The 12,808-nt window shown below is 38.6% G+C and overlaps 1 protein-coding gene across 1 annotated transcript in view; it reads left to right on the top strand.

Annotated features, from left to right (window-relative positions):
- Positions 1 to 12,808, top strand: part of CA10 (carbonic anhydrase 10 (inactive)) — a 601,034-nt gene that overhangs the window by 249,673 nt on the left and 338,553 nt on the right. The window contains exon 3 of the mRNA XM_006153596.3: positions 6,067 to 6,209. Coding sequence (XP_006153658.1) covers positions 6,067 to 6,209 — 143 coding nt within the window. The remainder of the gene's footprint in view (positions 1 to 6,066; positions 6,210 to 12,808) is intronic.

Consider the following 12,808-nt stretch of genomic DNA (forward strand, 5'->3'; position numbering starts at 1 on the left):
GTCTGAGAATTGCCAAGGTGTGTTAATAAACTAAACTGAAGTTTTTTTGTTTCACTGTTTTGAGAAAGCCATGAGAGGTTTTGCTTTGGGTTTGCCAAGGCTCATGGTTTAGGCAGTTGAAATCACTGAGTTACTGAGCATCTTTCATAGCTCACTGAAACCGGAGCCAAGAGATCATTTGGGATTTGTAGTCTGTGGTAAAAATGGCGGTATTGCCATGGGGAAATGTTTTGGCAAGATACCACATAGCTGTGATACAACAGTTAAGTTCCATTGTTTAGGCTCTGTGAAAATTAATTTGCAAAAATATTCTGATCTGCTGTGTGTTCTAGTTTATATGTAAATTAGAAGATTGTATGAAAAGAATGCCAGGGATGATAGAATTCAAACATTGTCAGACTAGTTGTCTGTTAATTAAAGTGATTCTCACTCAATTTTGCTTTATTTACATGTTTTCTCAACATAAATTGTATCACTCGAGTTAGCAAAAGACACAGCATTACCTAATAGGCCATAATAACTTGATGCTTTAAAAAATTCAAGAGAGTTTAAAAATCAGATTTATAAGCCAGCCATGGGATCTAAGAGAAAAGAATTGAACAGTGATTCTGAAAATTTGAAAACGGAAGCAGATAAGGGACAAGTCTACGATTGAACTATTATATAGTATATTCAGTCTACTCAGAGCTTCATGCCTAAAGTCAGATATGTGTTTACAGATATGTATATACTAACTGAACTTGATAGTGAAAATAGTTATGTTAATTAAGATATTCTGTGAATCAATAAGATATGGGGGAGAAATGAAAAGCAGTTGTAGTCAGAGACAGTGTGGGAGGAGGGTGAGAAATGGCAGGGGGTGAAAAATAAGGGGAAAAATATATATATATATGAAACAAGAAATGGAAAATTATTTGTCAATGATAACATGTATGATTAAGCCACTATGCAGTGTACTCTGGATGGGAAATAACATTTTGTATGCTGTGATGATCCTCAGTGAATGAATTTAAAATAAATTAATTAAATTTTTTTTACTTTTTTTTAATTTCATTTTCTTTTATACATTCAATCACATTATTATCTGGCTTACAAAATGGATATTTCAACAGGTGAACATTTCTTCCTAGTACAGTTGATAAAACTACAAAATATCTTCAACAGACAATATCACATTTCTTTGTACCATTAATGCTTTGCCTCCCTATTTTTCTTCTAAATGTTCTTCCTCAGACCCTCCTCTTCACACACAAAAAAAAAAAAGAAAAGAAAAGAAAATGAAGCAGGACCACAGCATTTAATAACCATACCTCTGCTTTCCTAAGGTGACATGGACCATCTATAAATCTGAAGGATCACACTATGGAGAATAGTTAAGTATCAGAATTTGAGGAATAATTGAGAGTCAGCACAAACCCTGGGGAAGAATTTACCTCTTGTTTTATACACCTGTGTATTATTTACTCTGGATGGGAAATAACATTTTGTAGCTTTGTGTGTGTGTGTGTGTGTGTGTGTGTGCGTGTGTGTGTGTGTGTTCTGTTTCAAAGAAAAACACTGCTTTCAAATTCTAAGTTTTTTACTAATTTTAAATCTCAAAGCCATAGTTCATATGTCCGTCCTTCAGATCAGCTGGATCCCTCCCATCCCCTGATAAGCATGAGCACTTCATCCTCCTGCTTTCACAGCCTTCGTCCAAAAGCATTCCCTAGGATCTGACTTACACCACATTTTGCAGACCTATTCCTGGTCCATTTGGTACTTACGGTCCCTGGATACAGCTTCGACACCTTAATTATTGCCCCAACACTTTACACTACTTCTAATGGCATCACCGTCTTCTTTTTTTATTATTATTGTTTTCTTCTTTTCTTTCATGAGAGAGACAGAGACATGGAGAGAAATAGGTACCCTCATCAGGTTATTCATGCTACAAGTCACCCCACGTCTCAGTCAGGCCAAATCAAAAGCATGAGCACTCACATCCAGTGTGTACATGGAAGCCTTGGTGGGAACAGCAGATGGCATAATGGTTACATTGCTGGACTCCCAGGTAATCGAACGCAGTTCAAGTCCCAGACCTGGAGGCCTGAAACTCGTACTGGGTGTTTGTGCGTGCATGCCCAAAATCCTGAGAGGAGAATGGAGAAAGGATTGCAGCATAGCCATCCCTCCTGGGGGGTGATTTCTCATTTTCTGTCTCTCTGTATCTCTGTCTCTCTGGGTGCACAAAATCTATAGCAAACATCTCTTAAAAAAAAAAATGGAAATCTTGGGATGTGAATCCAGAACCTTTTTTGTGGGTTTAGTTGCATTAGCATGGCACTACCATCTGGCCCTGCCTTCTCATTTCATCTGGACTAAAACCTTGTTCAGTTCAGTTGGCCCTGGAGAACTCTTCTCTAACAGTCACTCTCATCAGGTCTCATCAGGTCTCTACAGAGCCCAGAAAATGGAACCCAAACATATCCTCTGTCACCTGGACTAAGCTCTTTGTCCATCCTTACCATGCCATCTTCTTTATCCTACTGTTGTATGGCTCTTTTAAAATTCTAACTTTATTTGAGATAACTGACTTTCAAAGAGTTTGATTAGAATTTTGGCCCTTGAAATTTAGTTTACCTGAAGATAAGAAATGGCACCAAAAGTCTTACAAGGCTCATGGCAACAATTAACTTCAAAATTTCCTGACCACAATAATCTGCTCATGCTGGAGCCTGCTGAGGAAGAAATGATTTAAAGCAGTAGAGGCTCGGGAGCACTGAAAATCTAGAGACCTGAGTTCAGGTTTTCACTCTCTTCTGCCTAGTGTCTTCCTGGCATGTAACCCTGGATTGAGAACTTGACCCTTATCCTCTGTTGCCTTTTTCTATTGCGTGCATTTAGATCCAATGCTCTCTAAGGTGCCTTTGATTTCTGAAAGGCTATTAGTTTAGGCTGAGTTGAAATCAGCAATGCATGGGCCATATGGTGGTACAGAGTTAAAACATGATGCTCTGCAATTGCATATGGAAGGTTCCCGATTCAAGTCCAGACACTTTCCTGGGTATACCAGACACATGCTTGCCCATGATCTGGGGTTAGCTGAAGGCTAGGGTTAGATCATTATATCAGGACGCTGCTAGGAGTGTTCTTCCTCTTTATCTCTCTCACTCATGGAAGAAAGACATAAAATCAGAATAAGTATATAAATAAATAAAATCAGCCATCCAGTGATGAACAGGTATGCATACCACTTCAGGAGTAGAACCAATGAGGCACACAGCTGAGCAAGGGAGAACGTTGCCTAGTTGTTTTTCAATGGCTGAGCAGGTGGCTAGAACCAGCAACATAGGCCTTGATAGTGAAGCGGGAATATAAAGCCCCAAAATTGTTTGTCATAAAGGATTCCATGCCCAATAAAAGGAAGGCAGATGTTCACATAAAGTTTTTGCTGTTTGTGTTTTTGTGGGGGTACTTTTTGGATGTGAAGTTTATTAGACAGACCCAGCAGCATCTGTCTACCCATGCCACATAATAGTGTCTTACAGTCCATTTATAGGATTGGAATTATTTTCATTAATGATTTTCATGGGGATAGATGAAATGCAATACGTACTAGCTGTAACTGTGTTTGTCATGCAGCTGCCTTCCAGGGAAACCCTCCCACCCCCAAGCATCATAAATGTCTCCATTGTCAAAGAGCTTATTTGGTTTGGAGAATGAGAGACAACATTTAGAATTTAGTGAAGAGGTTTTCCATTGGTCTGGCTTAAAAAAGTAGGACATATGAAAACCTTTAAAGGCTAAAAAGCTCATTCAAACTCTTTAAAGGGAATGGGGCCATGAGAGGCTTATTGGTATGAGTTAAACCAAATTAAGTATTTGCTATATTTCACAATAAGGTCCATTGTATTTTGATGTCAAAATATTTATCTAGGAAACCTAGGGACTTCCTTTTAGTTCTTCTCCTACTCTGCCCAACAACTGCCTGGATTCATAAGAAGGTCTTAGAATTTCGGATTTAGATGGGACTAGAAAGATCATCTAGTCTAATTTTTCTCACAAACTATGAGTCTCTCATAGAGAATCCATGGCAAGTATTGTAAGGTTCCTTTCTTGCCTCAGTTATTTTTTTTTCTTTTCCAATCCATATTATGGGTTAGAAATAATAGCTGCTATAAATTAAACGCTGTAATAGATTTGAGTTCTTGAAGGCCAAGTAGTCTTTAGAGGGTCATGACTTGATTGTTATACTCATCTCTTCCAAGATTAACTTTCTGGCTCCACGCACCTGGGCAGGGTTGGGTGCCCCTCACCCGCAGCCACATAACACACTTGACATACTCTCACCCCTCAGTGTGGTGATTGTCCTTGTGCTTAGCTGCCTTCCTCACAATGCAACCTGACCTAGAGCTGGACACATGAAAGGAGATCATGGTACATATTGCTGATGAATGAGTGAATAACTGGCCATATAATCACAAGGGGATATAAAGGACACATGGATCCAAAGCCCCAGTGGAAGTACTGAGAGGGGCAAGAAAAGGTTCAAGGTATAGTTTCTGATCTTCACTGATATAAAATTAGTGGGCTGGCCCCCTCTTTGCCCTACTAAATTTCTTGAATAGAAGATAATAGATTGAAATTGCAATAGAAATTTATTCTGATCTATGTTTTAATGTGACACTGAAAATGAGTAGACGGTTTTCCTTTGGATATTTGCACTCAGCATTCAATGTCATTGTTTCTGCCTGTCAAAGGAGCATATTCTTTGGCTACTAGTACATTAGGTTAATAACACCATACTATTTTGAACTGAACAAAGTCAAGTTACCAACCTCCTGTCTGGTGTTGATTGGAGGTAGTAAAGATAACTCACCCCCTCAGTTTGATCTCAACAACCCACAGTAAAGCACCTTGTATGTGCTGAATGATATTTTCTTTGAAAAGCTTCAAATACCTTCTAGGTAGGACAAGGTGGAGCCTCACTTCACTCCTGCCAGGTAGGAAGTTAGAGCATTATGAGAAATTGCTAAATATTTGATGTACCTCAGACATTGTTGCAAAGATGATTATGGCTTAAAAGACAATGTTGACATTAAAGCATTAATTCTAACTGTACTTAACAAAAGGCCATAGGATTAAGGATTGAAATAAGAAATCTGACCTTAAGATATCATGAATTTGGGGACCAGCAGTTAGCATAATGGCTATGTCGCTGGACTCCCACATAGTCGACCCAACGATTTGAGTCCCGGACCCAGTGGCTTAAACTCATGCCGGGCGCATGTGCGTGCATGCCCAAGATCCCAAGAGGAGAATGGAGGAGAAGGGATTGCAGCATGGCCATCCCCCCTGGGGGGTGATTTCCTGCTTTCTATCTCTCTATCTCTCTCTGTCTGTCTGGCGAGTGCACGTGCCCTGTAGCAAAAACCTCTCAAAAAAAAAAAAAAGTAAAAAAAAAAAAGATATCATGAGTTTAGACTTGGAATAATTGACCAAGATTCAGTCCAGGAAAATACCATAGCAACCCCTAAGGATCTCCATGACTGGCCACATTAGGTGGCTCCATTTGATTTTACCATTTTGTACCTGTCTTACTCTGTTATTGTGTTGCTTAGAGAAATAAACAAGACAAGGTGATTTATAAAAAATAGAGGTTTATTCCAGTGATTAGAAAGTTCAAAGGCATTCAGCTGGCATCAGGCTGATTACAACGTGGTCAATGTAAGCAGAGAGGATAGTGAGCTCTCAAGAAGAACCTGGGGACAGTCCATTTCCTCTGCACAGCCCACTTTCAGGAGAACTAAGCCCTTCTCAGGAGAGCTAGAGCTCACTCAATCTCTCATGAGGCAGCATTAATCCATCTATGAGGCCAATACTTCCGTGATCCAACTAACATGATATAATCATTGCCCACTTGGCCTTTCCACCTCCCAACACCATCGCATTGAAGACAACAAGCCAAACAGAAACTTCTGGGGACAAACCACTATCGAAGTCATAACAGTACCATAGGTTCCTTTTATATTGTTTCTCCAATCTTCCACCCAGCCTAATTCTACAATTTCTTTGTGTTTCTAGTTCCTTCTTTCTGGGGATTGGTGAACTCAGCTTGGAATCTTTGCTCTGTGGGGAAACGGCAGTCGCCAGTCAACATAGAGACCAGTCACATGATCTTCGACCCCTTTCTGACGCCCCTTCGCATCAACACTGGGGGCAGGAAGGTAAGCCACCATGTTGCATCCATTGTGAAGTTGAAAGGGGAAAGGGGGGTGATGCTGATTCTAAAAGCAGATCCCCCAGACCTCTGTCTCTGTAATGAGTTTGTCTTCTCACCTAGGAAGAGATCTCTGGCCTGCTGCCAACAAATGTAATTGTGCTAGAATGTGCTTTTCCCCCTAGCTAGTCAAACTCACGCTCTTTTAATTACTCTGCATCCCCTGGAGGTTGCCTATCTCTTAGTACCCCACAAAGATCAGAAAACATAGTCGCCTTTCTTGCCTGTCATGCTGGGAATTTTTTTCCTCTTAAAAACTTCTTTACTAGGCCTTCTTTTCACCTCAATGAAGTGGGAAAAAATTTACAAAAGTAAAATCAGGCATTTATCATCTTGGGAGTGGAAAAAAAAATCACCTTAGAAGGTTTATAAGAAAATCAATAATTAATCTTCCCAGGGGCATCTTGCTGGTTAAAAATCCTAGTCCCTGTTCAGAGATACTGAGCCGGACTTTATGATTCTCACACCTAAATCCTTCCTTCCCTCTTCTCTCCCCCCATAATGAGCTCCTCCTTAATGTGTAGAAGGAGAAGGGCATAGTGCCCACAGGGTCTCCTCATTTCTGGAATCTAGCATTTGTCCTGCCTGCTTGTCTCTGTTTGGCTACCTTTTTCAGTTGAATAGGTTGTTAAAGGTGGAAAAACCCATGCACAAACACAGAGTAAATTGTGTTCGAAGGTGATTTAGCTATTGTAAACTCAAGAGGAATGGAAAGTCATTTGTGTGCAAAAATGGGAGGTTGAAATTATGGATTTGTTTTGTTACCACGGGCAGCTGATTCTCCAGAGTTTGGGCCCAATGAGCTCTTTTCTCCTTTTCCCTTACGTGGTTCATGATACTGAACCATGGCATTTGTGAGTTCATTTTTCTCCTTCTGGTATGCTGGAATATGTTTTCTCCTACCGCATAACTGCATAACTGTCACAAAAAAAATACTTAGGAAAAACTTGTTAATGATTTTGACTCAGGTCACGAGGCAGGTTTTTTTTGTTCTTTTTCCTTTTTTTTTGGAGAGGTTTTTCCTATAGGGCCTGTGTGCTCTCCAGAAAGACAGAGAGAGACAGAGAGACAGAAAGCGAGAAATCACCACCCAGGGGGGATAGTCACACCGCAATTCCTTCTCCTCTATTCTCCTCTCGGGATCTTGGGCACGCATGCACACGCGCCCGGCATGCATTTAAGCCACCGGATCCGGGACTCAAACCGCGGTGGACTACATGGGAGTCCAGTGACATAGCCATTACACTAACTGCTGGTCCCAAGAGGCAGGTTTTAAAGACATGGTACATGATTGAGACAGTCTAGTTAAGTGTATTTGTGGGCTGTTTTAAATATGACTTGAGAAGTATTTCTGTGGAGGGGTCCTGTGTAGGTCATTTGATTTATTGCTCTGATTTCATAGAAAAACTAAGCTATCCTAATTGTTGTCCCATTTGCAATTTTGTGTTTTATAAATCCTAAAAGGAACTTGAAATAGCTTCTAGCTAGACCTCTAACGATAAAGGCGAATCATCCTTTTAAGGTCATGAACATGTGTGAGTTCACTGGTCAGTACTTAAGAAGGAAAAGCGACAGTTTTGACTAAATATTTCATCATTCATTCTTTCTTGGAGAGGAAATGGAAGGAATAAGTTGATTCTATGCAAAGAAAACAGTAGTTAAAGAAAAAGCCCAAAACAGAATGGGGTTTAATGTCTGAGTTTCAGTACTTGCCTACAAGGTGGTCATCAAGGCTGAAGTACAAAGAGCAAAGAGGAGGTTGTCAGAGATGATAATGGAGAGGACAGCAGAGTCCAGTTTGTAAGGCAGTGTTAAGGAATTGATCTTTTTCCTAAGAGTTATGACAAACCTTTGAATGCATTTTGGTAAAGCATACATTGGGAGTGGATGGGAAAAATGGCAAGCTATTACCAACAATAGACACATGTACTTTTAACTTCATCTTAGAGGAAAATGTTGATGTAAAAGAAAAATAATAACAAGGACAAATTTCAAGATAACCTCTCTTAGAGTTTATTGGGAAAGACTAACATCTGTTATTTGATTTTTTGTTTTGGATGTTTTTGTTTGTTTGTTTTGGGTTTTTTTTTTTTTTTTTTTTTGGTTTTTTTTTTTTTTTTTTTTTGGTTTTTTTTTTTTTTTTTTTTTGGTTTTTTTTTTTTTTTTTTTTTGGTTTTTTTTTTTTTTTTTTTTTGGTTTTTTTTTTTTTTTTTTTTTGGTTTTTTTTTTTTTTTTTTTTTGGTTTTTTTTTTTTTTTTTTTTTGGTTTTTTTTTTTTTTTTTTTTTGGTTTTTTTTTTTTTTTTTTTTTGGTTTTTTTTTTTTTTTTTTTTTGGTTTTTTTTTTTTTTTTTTTTTGGTTTTTTTTTTTTTTTTTTTTTGGTTTTTTTTTTTTTTTTTTTTTGGTTTTTTTTTTTTTTTTTTTTTGGTTTTTTTTTTTTTTTTTTTGACAAGTAATTTTACCTTTCCAGTTCAGTAAAATGTACCTGATCCAAGTCAATTTTCATATGCACTGGAGTTTGGGTTTTTGGAAACATTTACTATTGATGATGCAAATATTTATACTGGGCACAGATTTTCATTTTCAGTAGTTTGAAGAATGAGAGCTGTCTGATAGTTCCCATTGCATTTCTAAAATGTGGAAAATAAAATATAAATGGTAGAAGGGTAAAGGAACTGGTGATGAAATGCCTAAAGCTGATAAACAATAGCCAAATCATGTTTGCAAGCTTTTCAAAGGTGGTATTTAATGAGTTGGAGACTTGTTTTAGAAACGAAGTTTCGAATCACCACTCTGAATTTAGTTTTGCCTTAAGGAAATACCCACCGTGAAAGGTTTTAAAATCACCCTGAAAGACTGGAAGGTTTTATAGAATTTGGGCAAGGCGCCAAATTTTGAAGTCTGAGATCAGCTGGTGTCACTGGGTTAAATGCATTCCAGTAACAATGTGTTTTGTGTCACATTTTTATCCACGAGCATTATTCCTTCCAGCGTTTCAATGTATCTTATGCATAAACCCATCAAACAGCTCTGCCACAGCTTCTGACTTGAGTTACTGCATTCTTTTATTAATATATTTGAGCTGAGATAGGGCTTAGATGATGGAATAGGGGCTTTTCTTAGTCTAGGCAAGAGCTGCAATTTGAGAATTTTAAGGAATAATAATAGTTAGATGAAAGTAAAATACACCAATCTTGGATATGGTACAGAATATTTGGGGGCAGTTGGTGGCACAGGGATAATGCAACTGGTCCCTCATGGGAGGGTCCTGGATTCACATCCTGGAGCCTAGCCTCCTTATGCACATCAAGCTCACATGTGCCATGATCTGGGTGGATATTTCTTTCACCTTTTAAATTGTTTATTTTCATCAGTATTTTTTAAACACTGTTTATTTTCTTGGAGGAGAGTACTTTTTACCTAGCTGTCCATATCTGACACACAGAATTCAGGGGTAAAATCTGAAATATTCGTATACTTTTAAAGGATACTCCCTTTAGCCTGGGCTGCATGTGGTTACAAGAATCTACCTTGGAACAATCTCCTACACTTAGGCCTATTAAACTTAATGTCCAATATACTAAATACTTTGGAACTAATCAGTCCATTTTTGATAAAGCTATTAAATCAACTCAAGGATCAAAAACAGAGAGGGAGGGAATCATTCTTCCTTTACGGTTTCAGATTATTTGATGTCTACAAATATAGAAAGTTGGACTACGGGAAAAAGTCATAGTTGGAGTACATATATAGGAAGTCTACATACATAGGAACTTGGACTATGGCATAAAGTGTTTCACAAGGAGTTAAGCCTCCTTGACTATTTGAAAGACTAATGAGACCCTTGTTTGCCATCAAACTTATAAAAATTCACATTTTGACCTGTCATTTTGCTCAAGTCAAAGTGAGTACACACAGTGTGTTTGTGTCTTAATTGTAATGTGCTATTCACGTAAGTGAGCTTCTCTGTCATTCAAAAATGAAAATAGAGAGAAAGGTACCCCACTGTGAAATACAAATATCCTCGCTTAATGGTTGTGCTGTATAGATATCATTTGGGGGTATAGATATTTGTTGGAGTATTTGATATATGTAGGCATTGGGGGGGTTAGAGTTAACTGTGAGTTTAACGTTCGTGGAGGAGCTGTGATATATAGAAATTTCTCTGCCTATTGAAAATATCTAAAAGACGAAAAAACATATTAAACTGAGTCTAAAATCACTTGCTGACTCTATCATTTTAACCAAAAATTATATCCGTCATTCTTCCACATCATGTTTTTTTTTTTTTTTGGAGAGGTTTTCGCTATAGGGCGAGTGTGCTCACCAGACAGAGACATAGAGACAGAAAGTGAGAAATCACCCCCAGGGGGGGATGGTCACGCCGCAATCCCTTCTCCTCCATTCTCCTCCCGGGATCTTGGGCATGCATGCACACACACCTGGCGTGAGTTCTAAGCCACCGGGTCCGGGATGCGAACCGTGGTTGACTACATGGGGGTCCAGCGACATAGCCATTACGCTATTCTTCCACATCTTTTAACTCGTTCAAAAAACAGACATCTCTGCAGATAATGAGATGGGAATTGCCATGATCTGTTCAATGAAGAAGGTAGGAGTTTCAAGTATCCATTTAATGATCCCAATTTTGTTTAAAAAGTAGACACAATATGCAGAGGAGAGAGGCTGAAATAAGAGGGTTTTTTTTTTTCACATTCCTAAAGTTTCCAGAATTTCTACAGTTGGCTTTCATTAATTTGATAATTAATAAACCCTGTTGGTTTTATACCTGCTCTCCATTTCAGACAAAAATATAATTGGAGTTGGTAAGTATGATAAGCAAAATAGTGCCTTCTCCCAAAGATGTCCACATTTTAATCCCCAGAATCTGTAAATGTTACTTTGCATGACAAAAGGTATCCTAATGGTGAGACTAAATGAAAGATCTGAAAGTGGGAAGATTATTCTGGATTATCTAGGTGGGCCCTTTGTAATCACAGGGCCCTTACAAGAAAAAGACAGGCAGGAGACTCAGAGTCAGACAAACGTGAAAGCAGGGGTAGCGTGATGGAGGGCGGGGAACCATGGGATGGGGCACCTTCTGGAAGCTGGGAAGAGCGAAGACACACATTCTTCCTAGAGCTGACAGAGGAACACAGCCCTGTCGAAACTTTGATTTAATCCCCCAAAACTGATTTCAGATTTCTGACTTCCAGAATGTAAGATAATAAATTTGTGTTGTCTTAAACCATCAAATGTGTGGCAATTTGTTACAGTAGCAAACAAAACATAATGTAACATATGTGGATCTAAAAGTTTAGTGGTTTACTAGCCACCATAAATCAACAAATCATGGCTGAAAGTTTTTGGTGCTTTCATAAAGTTACAGTCTGAACTATCCTTTTTCTTTTTTTCCTGAACAATGAAGAAAAGAGTAAAATGAATCACAGGTTCAGGACATGTCAGATTTGAAGCAGCATCTTTCGAAGTCAGCTGGAGCCACTTCCAGTCCATTGCTTGAGTCTGGTTAAACCCCTCCCACCCTCAATCTTTTCTCATTGTTTCTATAAATTCTAGACTCCTGATGAATTTTCCTCAAATAGATCCTGGGTTTCCTCTCTGCTACAAAACATGTGACAGACTATTCCTTTTTACTTTCTTTTATTGTTTTAACCATCTTAAGGTGAACAGTTCAGGGGCATTAAGTACATTTACAGTGCTGCACAACCACCACCACTGTCCCTTTCCATCCTTTTTTCATCATCCCCAGTGAAACTCGGAACCTGTTACACACTAACTCCCTATTTCTCCCTCCCCTACTCCAGCCGCTGCCTCTGCCTCTCACTCTGTCCAACTTTGTTTCTATGAATTCACATGCTCTAGACTTGGCTATCACGTAGACGTGGTAGACAGTGTTTGTCCTTGTGTCTGACTTATTTCACTTAGCATAATGTTTTTGAGGTCCACCTATGTGGTATCTTGAATCAGAATTTCATTCATTTTTTTAAAGTTGATTAATATTCCATTGTATGTATATACCATATTAGTTTATTCATTCATCTATTGATGGGTTGCTTCCACCTTTTAGCTATTGTAATACTGCTACTATGAACACTGGTGTACAATTACTTCTTTGAGTCTCTGCTTTCCATTCTTTTGGGTATGTTCATGCACCATATAAGAATATTTTGGTCAGTGACAGACCACCTATACAAGGGTCATCCTGTAAGGATCATGTAGGCTGTACCATATAGCCTAGGTATGTAGTAGACTATATACCATGTAGGTTTGTGTAAGAACACTCTCTAATGTTCACATAATGATGAGATCACTGGGACCAGCAGTTGGCGTAATGGCTATGTCACTGGACTCTCACGTAGTCAACCACAGTTCGCATCCCAGACCCGGTGGCTTAAAACACACCGGACGCGTGTGCGTGCGTGCCCAAGATCCCGACTCTCTCTGGCTGGCTGGCGAGTGCACACGCCCTATAGCAAAAAACTCTCCAAAAAAAAAAAAAAAAGAAAAAAAAAAAAAAAAAAGAAAAA

This window comes from Tupaia chinensis, unplaced genomic scaffold (genome assembly GCF_000334495.1).
Source record: "Tupaia chinensis unplaced genomic scaffold, TupChi_1.0 Scaffold000383_1, whole genome shotgun sequence".
NCBI lineage: Eukaryota > Metazoa > Chordata > Mammalia > Scandentia > Tupaiidae > Tupaia > Tupaia belangeri.